At 36.3% G+C, this 13,906-nt stretch overlaps 2 protein-coding genes across 2 annotated transcripts in view; one reads left to right on the top strand and one right to left on the bottom strand.

Annotated features, from left to right (window-relative positions):
* UBAC2 (UBA domain containing 2) overlaps window positions 1-13,906 on the top strand; it is a 102,305-nt gene that overhangs the window by 17,543 nt on the left and 70,856 nt on the right. The window contains exons 3-4 of the mRNA XM_062575762.1: window positions 452-571; window positions 1,052-1,158. Coding sequence (XP_062431746.1) covers window positions 452-571; window positions 1,052-1,158 — 227 coding nt within the window. The remainder of the gene's footprint in view (window positions 1-451; window positions 572-1,051; window positions 1,159-13,906) is intronic.
* Window positions 2,788-3,759, bottom strand: GPR18 (G protein-coupled receptor 18). Its single transcript, XM_062575748.1, has one exon. It carries the CDS (start codon window positions 3,751-3,753, stop codon window positions 2,788-2,790), a length of 966 nt encoding a protein of 321 aa, XP_062431732.1. The 5' UTR covers window positions 3,754-3,759.

Below are 13,906 nucleotides of genomic sequence, written 5' to 3'. Positions count from 1 at the left end.
CAGGGAGGTTCTCCATTTTTGGAGGTGTTCAAGACACAATGGGACGAGTCCCTGAGCAAGCTGATCTGACTATACCTGCTTTTAGCGTTAAATTGGACTAGATGATTTCTCCTGGTCACTTCAAAAATAAATAACTCTATGATTCTGTGATTTGCTAGGGTTGTGATTTCTGATTTTATTTGTAAATGTGAACAAGGGCCATAAAAATGGATTAGACTTCATTTAAATTGTAAGTGTATTTTAAGAAATAGACCTCTTCCTAGAAAAATTTTATTTTTAAACAGACTTCTTGAACTATACTGCTGAACATTGTTGTCTTTATTTTTCTGCTTAAATGTTCTACTGTATTTCTGTTATCTTTCTTCAATGTTACGTTTGTTCTTGGCACAAATTCTGTGAAGAGCCTCTGTGAGGGAAGAGAGACTTAATATGACAATCTTTAACCTTCTAGATTTGGAGACTTGTATTTGGGAGAACAGTATGTCTTGATCTGAAAGACACATTCTGCAGCAGTCTGCTCATCTATAACTTTAGAATATTTGAAAGAAGATACGGCAGCAGAAAATTTTCAGTAAGTTCCAATTACATTTTTTTTTTAATAGAAACTATTTTCTGCACCTCTTTATGTCTTCTAGTCTTGGATTGAACTTTATTACTAACTTCTTTTGTGGAAATATATTTTAAAGGGTTTTAAAGTTAATTTATTTCTATAAATCAAAATTTTTATTGATATTTTTTTCCAAAGCAGTGGATTACTCTCAGTGATGTTTGCAGTATTATCAACTGAAAGTTATCAGACCCATAGAATTTAATTTTGATAACCCATCTAAGTTTTTTTTTTTTTTCATCAGTATCTAAACATTTATGTGTGGAATTGTACAGTACTAAAAACTACATTTGATTTAATTGAACAAGTAGAGTGGAATTTCTTTTTTTGAGAGAGAGGTATATTAAAACCTTAATTTTAAACAGTTGAATTCATTCAAATTTAACTGACCTGTTTGGGTTGTATTTTTTTTTTTTTTTTTTTTTTTTTTTTTTTTGTTTGCAGTCATTTTTGCTGGGTGCCTGGATGCTCTCAGCTTTGTTTGACCTCCTCCTTGTGGAACTTGCTCAGTATATATTTGGCTTCACCATCAGCAGCTTGCCTTCTGGTTTGTAAGTAGCTCTTAATGGGTGGTTCAGTTCTGGTAATTTTGGATGTAGATTCAAAGGATTGTTTTGTGCAGATTTTAATGAGGAAAATTTTCCTAATGTCAGTTCAAATTAAATTTAATCCTCTTTTGCACCACTGTGTAAATGTTGTGGCATATCTATTACATTTCAGAACATTCATTTCCTGGTTGTGATCTATGTTAATTTATTAATAATTTATCCATATAATGGTTACTTTTCATTCTGTTAGTCCCAGTTCCACTGCTGGTATGATTGAAATGTGGCTTGCAGTGTGCTGCAGGATATTGCTATATTTGGTTTTTTTCAGTTCAATAAACCTCAACTTTGGTGCTGATTTCTTTCCTAAATGACAAAGTTAACTATAAGCCATATATTGATGTTCACTTTCAAATGCATGTACAGTTATATGCATTTAATATTAGTATTTCTTATGTTTGTGTTGCAGAAATTGAGTGCTAGAGAAAGTTACTACATTTCATGTTTTCATTTCATTTGAAGCTTTAAGGTATTCAGTGGTTTGATTTCATGTAGCCTATTTTTGAGATTTCTGCATTTAATAGTAAGAGATGCATGTGTTACAGTACAGCTGTAGAGCTTGCAGAGCCTTTGTGGTTAAGCTTCTGACAAGTGAAATCAGCCTCAATGTAGACCTGAGTTTCCATATGTTGCATGCTCTGAAGTAATAATAAAAGCTCTTGGAGCTAGGTTTTTTAATACTGAGTACCATACGAGGGTTTCTGGTTTCAGCTTCTTTAGTGTGTCTCTTGAAAGTAGCTAAAGGTTGATTTAGTAAGGAAAAGAAACCCCATATGTTTGACATTATAAAGGTAGTTATATTTCTTGTAGTATGTGTGTATTCAAAAAGAGTTGAAAGCTTGAGTAATACTGCAGTTATTTTTGATGTTTGCTACTTTGAAGGCTGTTGCTGGGGCCTAAGCTGCTAGCGTGTTTGGCCAAATTCAGTATTTTCAAACCTGTAAAAAGATACTTTGTGTGAGAATAGGGTATAATGTGTGCGCGCACACACACACAGAAAACTAATGAACAGGTTAACTTTTATACTTTTTGATGGCATTTTTATCTGTGATTGCAGAATGCTGTCAGTTACAAAGAAACTGGCGTCAAAGAAGTTCTTAGGTAAACGAATTATAAATGTCCCCTGTGTATGCTTTCTCTTAAGTCATACTGATAACATTGATTTGGGGAGAATGAAGCTGACTTTAAGTGTATAATATATAGTAGTTTCAGGTACACTTGTATATAAAAAAATAATATATGTTATGTTGTATTAAAATTCTTCATTTCTTCTGTGCTTTATTATACTAATAGTCACTTTCTCATATCCTGCAATATTAACAGTTTTTAGAGAGGACAGTATAGGACAGCTGAACACTGATACTAAGTTTTAGTTCATTTCAGATTTACAAAAACTGTTAAGCAAATACGAGGAAGTGCAATTATTATCCTGTTTGACTCATAATTACAGTACAACTAATATATCTGTTACTTCTGGCTGCAGAACACTGTTCAGTGTAGTCAAAATGCTAGAATTTAGAGGAAGAAGAATCACTTGTTCACATCATAAAATTCCCCTGACATTTTTTTTTTCTTTTATATCATTTCACTGTTCAAATTACTGATTGATCTTACACTTCCAGTTCGAAAACTCTTCCTGCGCACACTTCGAAGGTAATTTCGATAAAGGATTACGCTGATGACTCTAGCCTGAAATTGCTTAGAAACAATATAATACAATATAACATCCAAGCATGTGCTGAGATTCATGAGAAAGGTGGTAAAGGCTGCCCAGGGGTTGTAAGTTGTATCTTCATCCCGCAGCATCAGGAAGGTGAAGCAAATGTGGAAGGGTACAAAGCAGAAGAGTACTTGAGCAATTAAAGTAAGAATAATTCTAATGGATCTCTCCTTGGCCTTAGGCTTCAGTTTGGAAGTTTTGCCACGGATAAAATTGTAAATAATCACTAGGTAACACCCGATCATGATAAACAAAGGAATTAGGAAGAAAAAGATCAAACGAGAAAAGTTTAAGGTATTCACTTCCTTTAAGTGGATGATATCAAGCATCTTAACGCAGGTGGTAAAATTGGAGGCTTTATCTGGATCTGAAGATAAGAACAGCAGTGGGGAAGTTGTGGCAAGGGTCATTACCCAGATTAAAGTGCAAGCCAACAGAGCTTTTTTTGTATTTTTTAGTTCTTTGACATGTTTGGGCTGGACAATAGCCATAAATCTGTCTACACTTATAAAAGTAAGCAACCAGAGAGCAATTGCTGGATAAAAAACAGTGAGGGCACTGATAATCCGACAGAATGCATCTCCAAAAGGCCATATTTCTTTCCCGTGGTAGATTACCCGAAAAGGCAAGGAAAATATAAAAATTAAGTCAACTAAAGCCACATTCATCATATACACAGTTATAGTTGTTCTCTTCTTGGTAGTGCAGCTGAAAACCCATAGTGCAGTGGCATTCACTAGCAATCCCACAGTGAATACAAAACTGTAGAAGACTAATGATGAGATCCTGTATTCTTCAGGGTGCTGATTTGCAGGCGTCATACTTTACTTGAGTTTATGAATAGTTTTCATATCCTATAAATAACCTGAAAGTAAATAAAAGTACAAAAAATTATTCCCAAATAAAAACTTGAAACTTTCTTTAAAATCACAAAAGAAGATTTTCATAGGATGTGATTTAATAATGCGATTGTTTTGTTTGGTTGTCAAAATGTACTTGCTTGGTTTATTTACAAATATAATCTGTGCCCTGAAGAAAGTACATGTGCTGTCAGACTTGCAGGAAACAGTATTTGTAAGCTGGTTTTAGTGAAATCTTTTGAGTTACTTAAGAGATTTTCTAAATAAGAAATGAGGAAGTTAAGACTGACCAAGTATTGTGAATTTGCCACAATAGCTGAAAATTGGGTTGAAACAGCTATTTTTGTAATTGAAGTAAGAGGATGACTTTCTAAAAAATGTATATATTTCTTGAAGTAGAGCTTGTTGGAAAATATGATGACTAAAACTAATTAAGAAAAGAAGTGAGCATGGCATGTAGTGATATTTGGATGTGTGAAATGCAGTATTTACATTGCCTTTTATCTGTGTAGGAAACTGTTCCTCCCAAAAGAGTAGACGCGTGCTGTTGCTCATAAAAGACATTTTAAAACTATTCTAATAGCTACTTAGATTCTAATGTAGCATTTATTCCCAGTGATTCGGGGGAGCCACATGACATGTGAATAAGATTAATAAATGTATAGACTTCCTATTTAAAAAGGTAAAAAGATAGAACAGAATACAGTCTCATAGCAGGGCCTAGCGGAACAGTATTTTTGGTCGAAGCACTTACGGACATTGCATGAGCCTGCTGCTCCCAGCTTCTCTCAGATTTTTGTTTTTAAGAGTTGGAAATTGGAAATTTTGTGAGCAGACTCTGCTAATGAGAGCAGGAGGGTTTCCTTTAGTTTCCTCTGGAGCCGCCTGAAGATGGCAGACTTCACCTGGTGGTTGCCTAGGTGCTTTGGTTAATTCATCCCACTCCCAGCTTCCTGGTTCTTGGTTTTAACACATTGTCACGACTTTTTTGCATGGCAGGGTTCCTCTTGTTTGGCCTTTTACCCAACCCCGTGGCAATTTTTTGAAGAGGAGGAGGAAAGTCTAGTTATTTCTTTCTTCATCTAATCCTCCCACTTGTGACAAACAGTCAGTTAAAGTCACAGCCTCAGTTAGGCACCAAAACTTTCTCAAGAGCAGAGAATACATAGTACCTGTGCACATGATCCCTCAAAGCAGAAAAATTAATTAAAAAACAAGTGCTTTTGCTTACTGCACATCTGTTTTATGCATTCATTGAAGTGTTTACCATGCATTTTATTTGGAAGTGTAGGAACTTCCATAGTAGATTGAACCACTGTTTATTAATCTAGTATCCTGGTTTGACAGTGGCAAATATCAGTTTCTTTTGAGAAGAAATAGCCTCTGAAATAGCCAATTGTGTAAAGAATTCTAAAAAAAAGCTGAAAGATGTATTTGCTATATTTCAAAATGGGAATAGTACTTATTTATATTGATAAAAGTGCTTTCTGAAAAGCATTTGGGCCACTTGTTTCCGAATGTCTTCCTTCGCTGATTTTGAAGCGTTGCCCTGATACTGGTCCATGTGTGTCATCACCTGGGACAAACATAAATTTGGAAATTTGGACTAAGGCCTTGTTTATCTAATGTGAATTTTAAAGACCATCTAAGTTTTGCCTATGAGTTAGGGAACACTTTTTTTTTTTTTTTTTTTTTTACTTTCTTTTGTGATTTCCTCCCCGCCCCTCCCCCCCCCCCAGCCCTTTTCCTTTTTGGCCATCTCTTACGCTTTCTCAGATTTCCCTGCAGAGGATGTGGTCTTCAGTGGACTACAGAGAGAGCAAGCAAGAGTATTTATCTTGTATTTTTAGTTTAATGAAAGCAAATAATTTCCTTTTAATGATAACCTACTTATCAGTGCTTTTAGCTACTACATATTTTTAAATTTATTGTTAAAATACTGAACAAAAATGCTTATGAGACTATGTTTTTTGAAAACACAATCATTTTGCTTTAAATGTTATTTATAGTGTGTTGCAGATACTATGAAGGTATTAAGTGCATTAAAGAATTACATTTACTGGTATTAGTCCTAGAATATAAACCTGCATTCATCTTCTGCAGAGAGAAGTCTATCTTAGCAACATATATGGACATATAAGTTACTACTGTATTAGTATAAAATAATGGATTGTTACTCACCTTTTGTGCACTATAAAGTTTCTTCAGAGGTGTTCATTTCATAGCCTCAAATCTGCAGAAGGTTTAGACTTCCTCTTCTCTGCTCAGCTTCGCTATGCTAAAATAGCAGCTTTTCTTCATAGGCAGGAAACAATGACGCAATATAGCTAGTTCTAGGCTCTTTTATTGGCTATACATTAAAAGTATTTTGTTAATGTTTCTCATACATACAAGTTAACTTGTAATGTCTGTGAGTTGATAGTTCTACTCTCTTTCAACAGGTGCTTTTGTAAATGTTTCCAGTGTGGTCCATATGGGTTGTTGCACTGTATGTCTTTATAGAAGACATATTTAAATATTTGTGGTATAATAAAAGCATGTTTTCAACTTATGTTTACAAACAAAGGCATCTACAAGAATACACATCTTGATTACACAGTAGTTTCTAATAAGCATCGTTTAAATGTATTATTCTCTTTAGAATGTAGTCTGTTTTTTGTGGAAATCCCCAATTTTGTTTGTATGCCTTGAACAGTAGGAAGCCTGAAAGTGATAGTAATATTTGAAATGAGAAGTTTGATTCATTTGAATACGTTGCTTTGCTTAGGTCTGTACCTATGGCATTTTGCTAACACAGTAGCAGTATACCTATATTTTATTTGCTATCTAAAATAATAATGTGTCTATTTAGCACTTTTGCAGAAAAATGCTATAAAAAAAGAGATTTCAGGCTTTATTAAATTAAAATTTTTAAAATATGTCACTGTGGAGACCTGACGATGTGGTGGGAATTTTCACAAAAGCTAAGGGCTAATTTCCTAAGCTTTTTTCTAGAAACTGGAAAAAAAAAGATACAGCCTTTGAAAGAATCATTCAGAGAAAGAGATGATTACAAATTCTCTGTAGTGTGCTCTGCAGCTCTGGTTCTCTGATTGTCAGACCTCGAAGCACACTATGGAGAGCTTGTTGCCTCTTGTTGCCTCATTTTTTTTCCCCCCCAAAGGAAGCAAAAGCAAATGTGCGTGGACAAAAGGGGATGGTAATGTATCTTAAGCTTCCTCCTGACAGGCAAGCAAGAATTGGCCAGGGTGTACATGTGCCAGAAGCAACAAAATCATGCAGTCCAGATGTAGCCAGAATCATCTGAGTTTTTCCTGAGACATCTTTCTTCATTGACTGTAAAAGTAATGTAGGTGGTTGATCCTCACTTAAAGGTAAAGGTAACTTTTGTGAAAAATACCCTTTCTCCTGGAGTTCTTTTATTTATATCTGCGAAATAGGTTGTGGTAATGCATAAATATTTATGTAAGTCACTGTGATAGGTTAAGTAGTCACGGGGAGGAACCTAATACTGTGTATTAGCAATGTCATTAAATATTTGGACTTTCCTGCTCATGTGAACTAATAACAAACTAATTTTGTGGTCATTCCAAGGATCTCTTAAATACAGTAAGCTCTAAATCCTACCCAGTTCATCCTTCAGAAATAGAAATAATTCTGTCTTCTAGAATAAGTACTTATGCAGGTTTTATTGAAAAAAATGTTTACTGCTTTAGGATTAATGAGTATGTTAAAAGGATATGTTTTATTAAAAACCTCTGAAGAACTGACTGGTGTTGAAAACTATAGGGTGGTTTTTATCATTAGCATAACAACTTGAGACTGTGCCAGTAGGATGAGTCACTCAAACTGTTTCAAGCTCATTGAACTGACTTTTCAATGTTTTTAAGGATTTAAGAGCATGTCTGTCTGTCTGTCTATGTACAGCCCCTGAAAGAGAATAACTAGACTTTCCTACTCTCCTAGACAAGAACATTTTGAGGTAAATAATCTAGAGAACTCCTGAGCTCCCTTCCAGCCTGAATTATCCAATGAATGTACCTAAACAAGCAGACGGTTAGAGAGTGTCTGCCTTAGCTGAAGAGAGAGTGTAGAATTAATTCTGGATTTAGGTGGAAAGTAGCCACATTCTGAGGCTGGGATTGGAAGAGCTGTGTGCTGTAAATTCTCTCTTGGCTTTCTATTTATTGAGGGAGGGTTATTTTAGAGATGCCTTTAATTTTGTTTGACGGATGTGGCTGACAACTCTACAATGTTTTGTGAAGGTAACTGGAATTAAATCAAGCTTCTAACTTGGTTGTTGTTATTCACCTATGTAAACCACTCAGTTTAGTGGTATTTTATCTGGCGAGCTGGTTTGTCGTAGCATATAAATTACAACCTATGTTCTGCTTTCACTCAGGCTTTTCAGTCTGCTTTGCAGAGAAGAGGCAGGCAAAACCACTTGACTGCTGACAGGCTTGAAGGCCTTCCCGCTGAGCTTGGAAGGGCTGCTGCATTTGCTGAGGGCTTACTGAAGAGAGGTGTTTGCAGCACCTGCAAGCGTGTACTCTTTGTCTGCGTGTTCTGGGTGGCTGCAGATGCTGGGTGATCAGCATTTGGACACGAGCACCCAAGTCAGCTCTGTAGTAAAAAGCCACACTAACTGTAGTTTGAGAAGGCAGATTGATGGACATATCATACTGTATTCCCCTGACACTTCAGTGTTTGTCATAGGAAGCACCTGATTTTATTTTTGATTTCTTCTCTCGCTGTACTGTATTATCAGCTAGAGATGAGTGGTTTCCTTCAGAAGGGTGAGTACTCTTACCTCTCTAGCTTCTGCTTTCTGCTGAAATAAATGCTCGGTTTCATTTGGGATTTTTTTTTTTCTATTTTGAAGTTAAGGGAGGAAAAAATTATCTTAGTTGTGTTATGGTATGTTAAAGCCACTTTTGAGTAGTTCAAAACTAAGCCAATGTATTTCATGTTTGAGGATAAGGCAGAATGCACAAGCAGTCTATTACTATTTCTTCACTAACTGGTGGTAAGCCTTAAAAGAAACTTACATTCACATCATTGCAAGTTATGAAGTTAAAGTACTGAGGGATTGTCTTTATGCTGTCGCTTTTACAGTAGCAATGTAGTGCTTGGTTTCTCTTTTTCATGGGTTTCCTTATGGTATAGAAAAGTGCTTTGCCTGTCTACTTACCACATGATACAAGCTTTATCCAGCTAATAGAGAAAAGTTCTCCACTTGGAGGGACAGAGGGATTATCCTTTGCCTCAGCTTGGTAAGAAATAGTCTTTAACTTGTTTTCTCCTTTTTCCTCTAAACTTTCCATCATTTGGACTTATGGGAAAGAAAGGAGAACTGAAGCTTTCTGCACAGTTCAGTGCACCTGTGGTATAGGAAGCAGCTGTCTCCCACATGTCTGTTAACTTACCAGTTTGCTGTTGTGGGTGAGTTCATGTGCATTTTTAGGTTACAATTCTTAATGAAATTGTGTCACGTTTTCTATTCCCATATCATATTGAACAGCAGTGAAGGTTAAAAGCATACTACTGATTAAAAACTATAGTGGTTCTGAGTGCAGGTGTGTCCAACTTGGCATATGGCATATTCATAGAGGCTGCACCATGATGTAGCTGTTCTTCCTCTCTCACTCCTTGGCATGTGAGTGAATATAAATGCTGTATGCAGCAGAGCTGATGGAATGGGAAACAAGCAATCTGAGGGCTGCAGCCTGACCTAACATATTCTAGTTACTGTCACATTTTGCGTTCTCAGTATGTTTAGTTAGAATTTGGTACAGTTTGAGCAAAGATTTCTTGGTTTTCCTTCAAGAGAAAAATCAATGATTAAATTGACATTCCATTTTTCTTCCTTTTTTCCTTCTCTTGTGGCAGCCTTTACACGTACTGTGTCATTAACTACCCTAAAAATACAGTGCATTTGACCTGTAGTTCTTCTGTTCAGCATTGTCAGCCTTTTGAGAGAAGCAGTACTTCAAAACCAAACTGAAATGAAAGTTACATCTCTTAAGATGTCTGAAAGCAGAGGCGTAGGCTACAGACAGTTGTGTTACACAGCAGCAATCTCTCAATATATGTGGTCACATTTAAGCTCATGGCAAATGCCAGAACAGCTCCATTCATGTTTATTAATTCATATTGCCTTTGGCAGATTACTTAAAATGTTGAGTCTGTTCTCCTACTTTTCACTTGTGCTCTGTTGGGTTGGGAAGCAGCTGCTTTTGCCAAAAAGTAGATTTCTCTTGACAAATATTTCATAGTTATTTAAAGTGTGTGTGAATATTCAGCTCTTTTAATCTGTATACATATCTGGAGCTATGCAATGAGTTAGTTGTTCCAGATTGGAAATGTCTAGGAGAGCTTTTTCAGATATTATTTCCTGACTAAGTACGTTATCTTATATTATTAAACTGCTCTTAAAAGACCTTAGTGTGTAGGAGTACCTTTCTGAAACTTCATATGCCTCCCAAGGATCAAGCTGATGTTTCAAGAGAGACTTCTTTATTCAGTGTTGCTTATAGTCATATTCTTTTGATGATTAGTGCAGAAGTAGGGAAAATTGTTCTAACTCTTTCAGGGTTTTGGAGCTTGGACAATCTTTGTGTTCTGTTACTAACTTAAGTTTATATAAACAGAAGTTGCATAATAAAAACTGCTACAAATGTTTTATCATTTCTGTAAAGTATTTAGTCAAAAGTACCTGTGTGAAGTCACAGACTGAGCCATGCAACTATTTGAATTATGAGAAAAAGCACTGCTCTTTAAATTCAAGGGCTCCTTAGTCCGTGCAGCATTCCAGGCACCCCGCAAATGATACTAACAGGTAGCTTCCTTTGATGAAGTGACAGTCTCAAAGTGCTCTATCTGTGCCATCTGTCTCAGGCACAGATTAATGGACACAGTAAAGTGAAACTTGATATGCTGCGGTGGGGTTGAGCTGACATGAGAGAGTATTCAAGATGGTAAATGGGCTGGCGTAAACAATTTGGACACACAAAGCACCTCAGTTCCTGCCACACAGCAGTGGCTCTGGTTGGTTAGGATCTCTGCAGAGTGGGCTTGCTTTGGTATGTGTGCTCAGCGCCGTTTGTGAAGGAAAAGCTGACCGTGAGCGTGCTCAGTGCATGGAGCAGGCACCTGAACACTGGGACGAGTCCAGCTGATGCTGTGAATTGCCAAAGGAAGACTGCAGAGCTGGCTGCCAACCGATGATAGTGTTTTCCCCAAGAAGTCACTGTCTTTTCTTCACTCCTAACATGCAGATGTGCTGTTCTGTCATCACCTTTTTTATTGCCACTACTATGTGGTGGGGGAGAAAACGAAGGAACTGTACTACCCAAATACATAGTGAAGGTTGATTCTGTGCGCCATTCCTTTCTGCTATTTGAAATGCACTTACCTTTTGTCTTAAAAAGCACGAAATAAAGGTCCTTAATGCCTTTTTCATTATATTCCAATGTAATTAGTGAGGTTGGTCATATGAGAGAACTCTTTTATTTTTTTCTGAACACCTCATTGAACTACAGGGAAAAAAATAAAGGGAAGGAACTGAAACCCCTGAGCTTTACCTTGACAAGAGGCTTCTTTCACACATAGCAGAATAAGGCAGGACATGGATTTGAAGTTTGATATTTTAAGTAGTGATTTCTTTAGGTAGACTTGGTCTTGGCAGAGATCAGTTTAGACAGGATGAGCTTGTGAAGCCAAACTGGCACTTTTTTAGTTGCCATTGTCCAAACATTTTCATCCTATACCTCGAACTCATACTAGGCAGTAATACAATTTTATTTTTGTCCCAGAACATCTGGACATTGCCTGTAACTGAGCCCTGTACTGTGTGGTGATGTGGGCCACCAAACTTCTAGCACTTACCCAAACAGGAATGCAGCAGAAATGGGAGGGAGTGCAAAGATCTATTGTAAACAAAGTGCAGTAGCAGAGAGGTAAAGGTAGAGGGAAGTGAGACATTTTTGTATTTTTTTCTTCTTTCAATTGTGACAGTATGTGGTAGTTACCATAGGAAATACACTGGCAGCCTGTAGCTCACTATACTCACTACTGAATGTTCAGATGATGTAGTTCATGTCCAAGATGATAATGTGTAAACCTTCCCAGCTACTGCTGGGTGCTTGACCTAGCATCTTTTAGTATAGGCGTTGGATCTAGCCTCTCTTTGCTGTCAACAGTTCCTGATGAGATGCTTATCTTATCTGACTCTAAGACATGTGTTGCTTTGTACATTTCAAATTTGGGTTTAGTCTTCAGTGATAAAAGTTCTCTTTAGTAGAGGAGTTCAAATAGTTATGTGAAGTGAATTTTGATCTGTACTGCGATGAAGACTAAGTACTGCATCAATGCTGCCATCTATGGATCTCTAACTAGTATTGCAATAGATCTTTGGGACAACAATAAAACCGGTACAATTGGGTCTCGGAAGATAGACTTTTATTCACCTGCACTACTTAGCCAATTGTGCAGGAAAGCTGATTATAAATAGTGAAGAACATTTTGACTTTCCCATAGAATTGCATCATCTCATGATGTGTAAGCTTTTATTGTTCTTGTAACTGTAGAACTGTGAATTTTGTTATACAAACATAATTACATTACATATCCTGCAACAGGTCTCCCCTCTTACATTTCTTTTTTGAATGATAAGATAAAATTCTGAGAATGAGCAAGGTAACCCTTACTTTGGGTAGTCTGCATTTAATTTGTAAAAGTGGAGAATGAGAAGACACCTAGTGGTGGAAAGAGAGCAAAGACTGCTGACAAGGTTAGTCATTCTTCCTCTAGCTTTACAGTCTTTATGCTTGTATTATACAATAATTAAAAACTAACCCTGTATTTCTTTAAATCCTCTCCCATTCTGATTGGTTTTATTCTATTTGTCTGCTATGTCTCTGTAAAAATTGGGTGTAATAGCAACAACTTTCATATTGAAACTTTTTTTGAGGAGTGGGTATTCATGTTCTAGAAGTTTTGTGATTAAATTAATTTCATGGAAACAAGTGATACCTTCTTCCCTGGTAGTGGGAATAAGAGGCCTCTTTTTTTTAAAAAAAAAAACCTTTTTTTAACTTAGCCTGAAAATACAACCTTCCGGTTGTATTTTTTAACTTGTATAAGACTGTATAATCATTATGGGGATCATCAGTTTTTCTTTCTGTCTTTAGTGGCAGCTTGGGTTTTTTCCAATCCCTTCCTCTTTGAGGAAGTAGCAACGCTTTGTTTGTTCCTCAAGTTCAGGCTTAGTAAAGGAAGGCAGGGAAGTGGAAATCCCGTTGGAATTCAGAAGGAAATCCTGCAGTTTATTGTTAGTATCTGTGCCAAACAATTCCAAACAAATGATAATTTTGCTATTGTTTGTAACTTGGCTTACTGTTGGTGGTGCCCCATGTTACTTGATCTGAAGAAAAACAGAGTATTGAAGTAGTCACTACATTTTAAAAACATCAATTGTCTGTATTCATAGCAGCTCTTCTATGAGCATGGATTACTAAAAACTTTTTTTTTTGAGGATCAGGTATGCTTTCATAGGGATGATAAAATATCTCTCTCCATCATAGAGTAAACTACCTTGATTCTAATGGTAAGGTATAGGACAGCTAATTATTTGAATAGGATTGGGGGAAAGAGAAAAAGTAGGGTGACAAATTCCTCGAAACAGTTGGAGCGTGTAAGTCATGTCTTTTTGTAAAACAAAGAATGTATATGATTGCTCTGCTAAGAAAAAGAGGGAAGAGGGTAGCCCCTCTTGATTTGCCTAAATAATAGAAGTTGGTTGAGTTAGTTCAGTGGTTTTCTGAGAAGGCACAGTTTTTAGGACTTTAAAAAGCAGGTAAGTATGAGAGAGAAGACAGTACGTTTCAATGAAGTAAGAACTAAGGTGGTTGCTTCACTAGAGAACTAAGAAATTAGAACTTTTCTTAGTTTTCTTAGTTTTGCTGACTTTAACAAGAATTTTTAATACAGATTTCTTTTAAAATTTCCTCTTTTATTCTTACTGCTTCTCTTGGGCTAATGAATATACTCCTTTTGTATAGTCATCATTTTACTTCAGACCCCTTGGTCTCTACTTGTGAAAAATGATTATATG

The sequence above is a fragment of the Rhea pennata genome, chromosome 1, assembly GCF_028389875.1.
Source record: "Rhea pennata isolate bPtePen1 chromosome 1, bPtePen1.pri, whole genome shotgun sequence".
Taxonomy (NCBI): Eukaryota; Metazoa; Chordata; class Aves; order Rheiformes; family Rheidae; genus Rhea; species Rhea pennata.
Note: the sequence above shows the minus strand (reverse complement) of the source record. Positions and strands in the feature narration are given on the sequence as shown.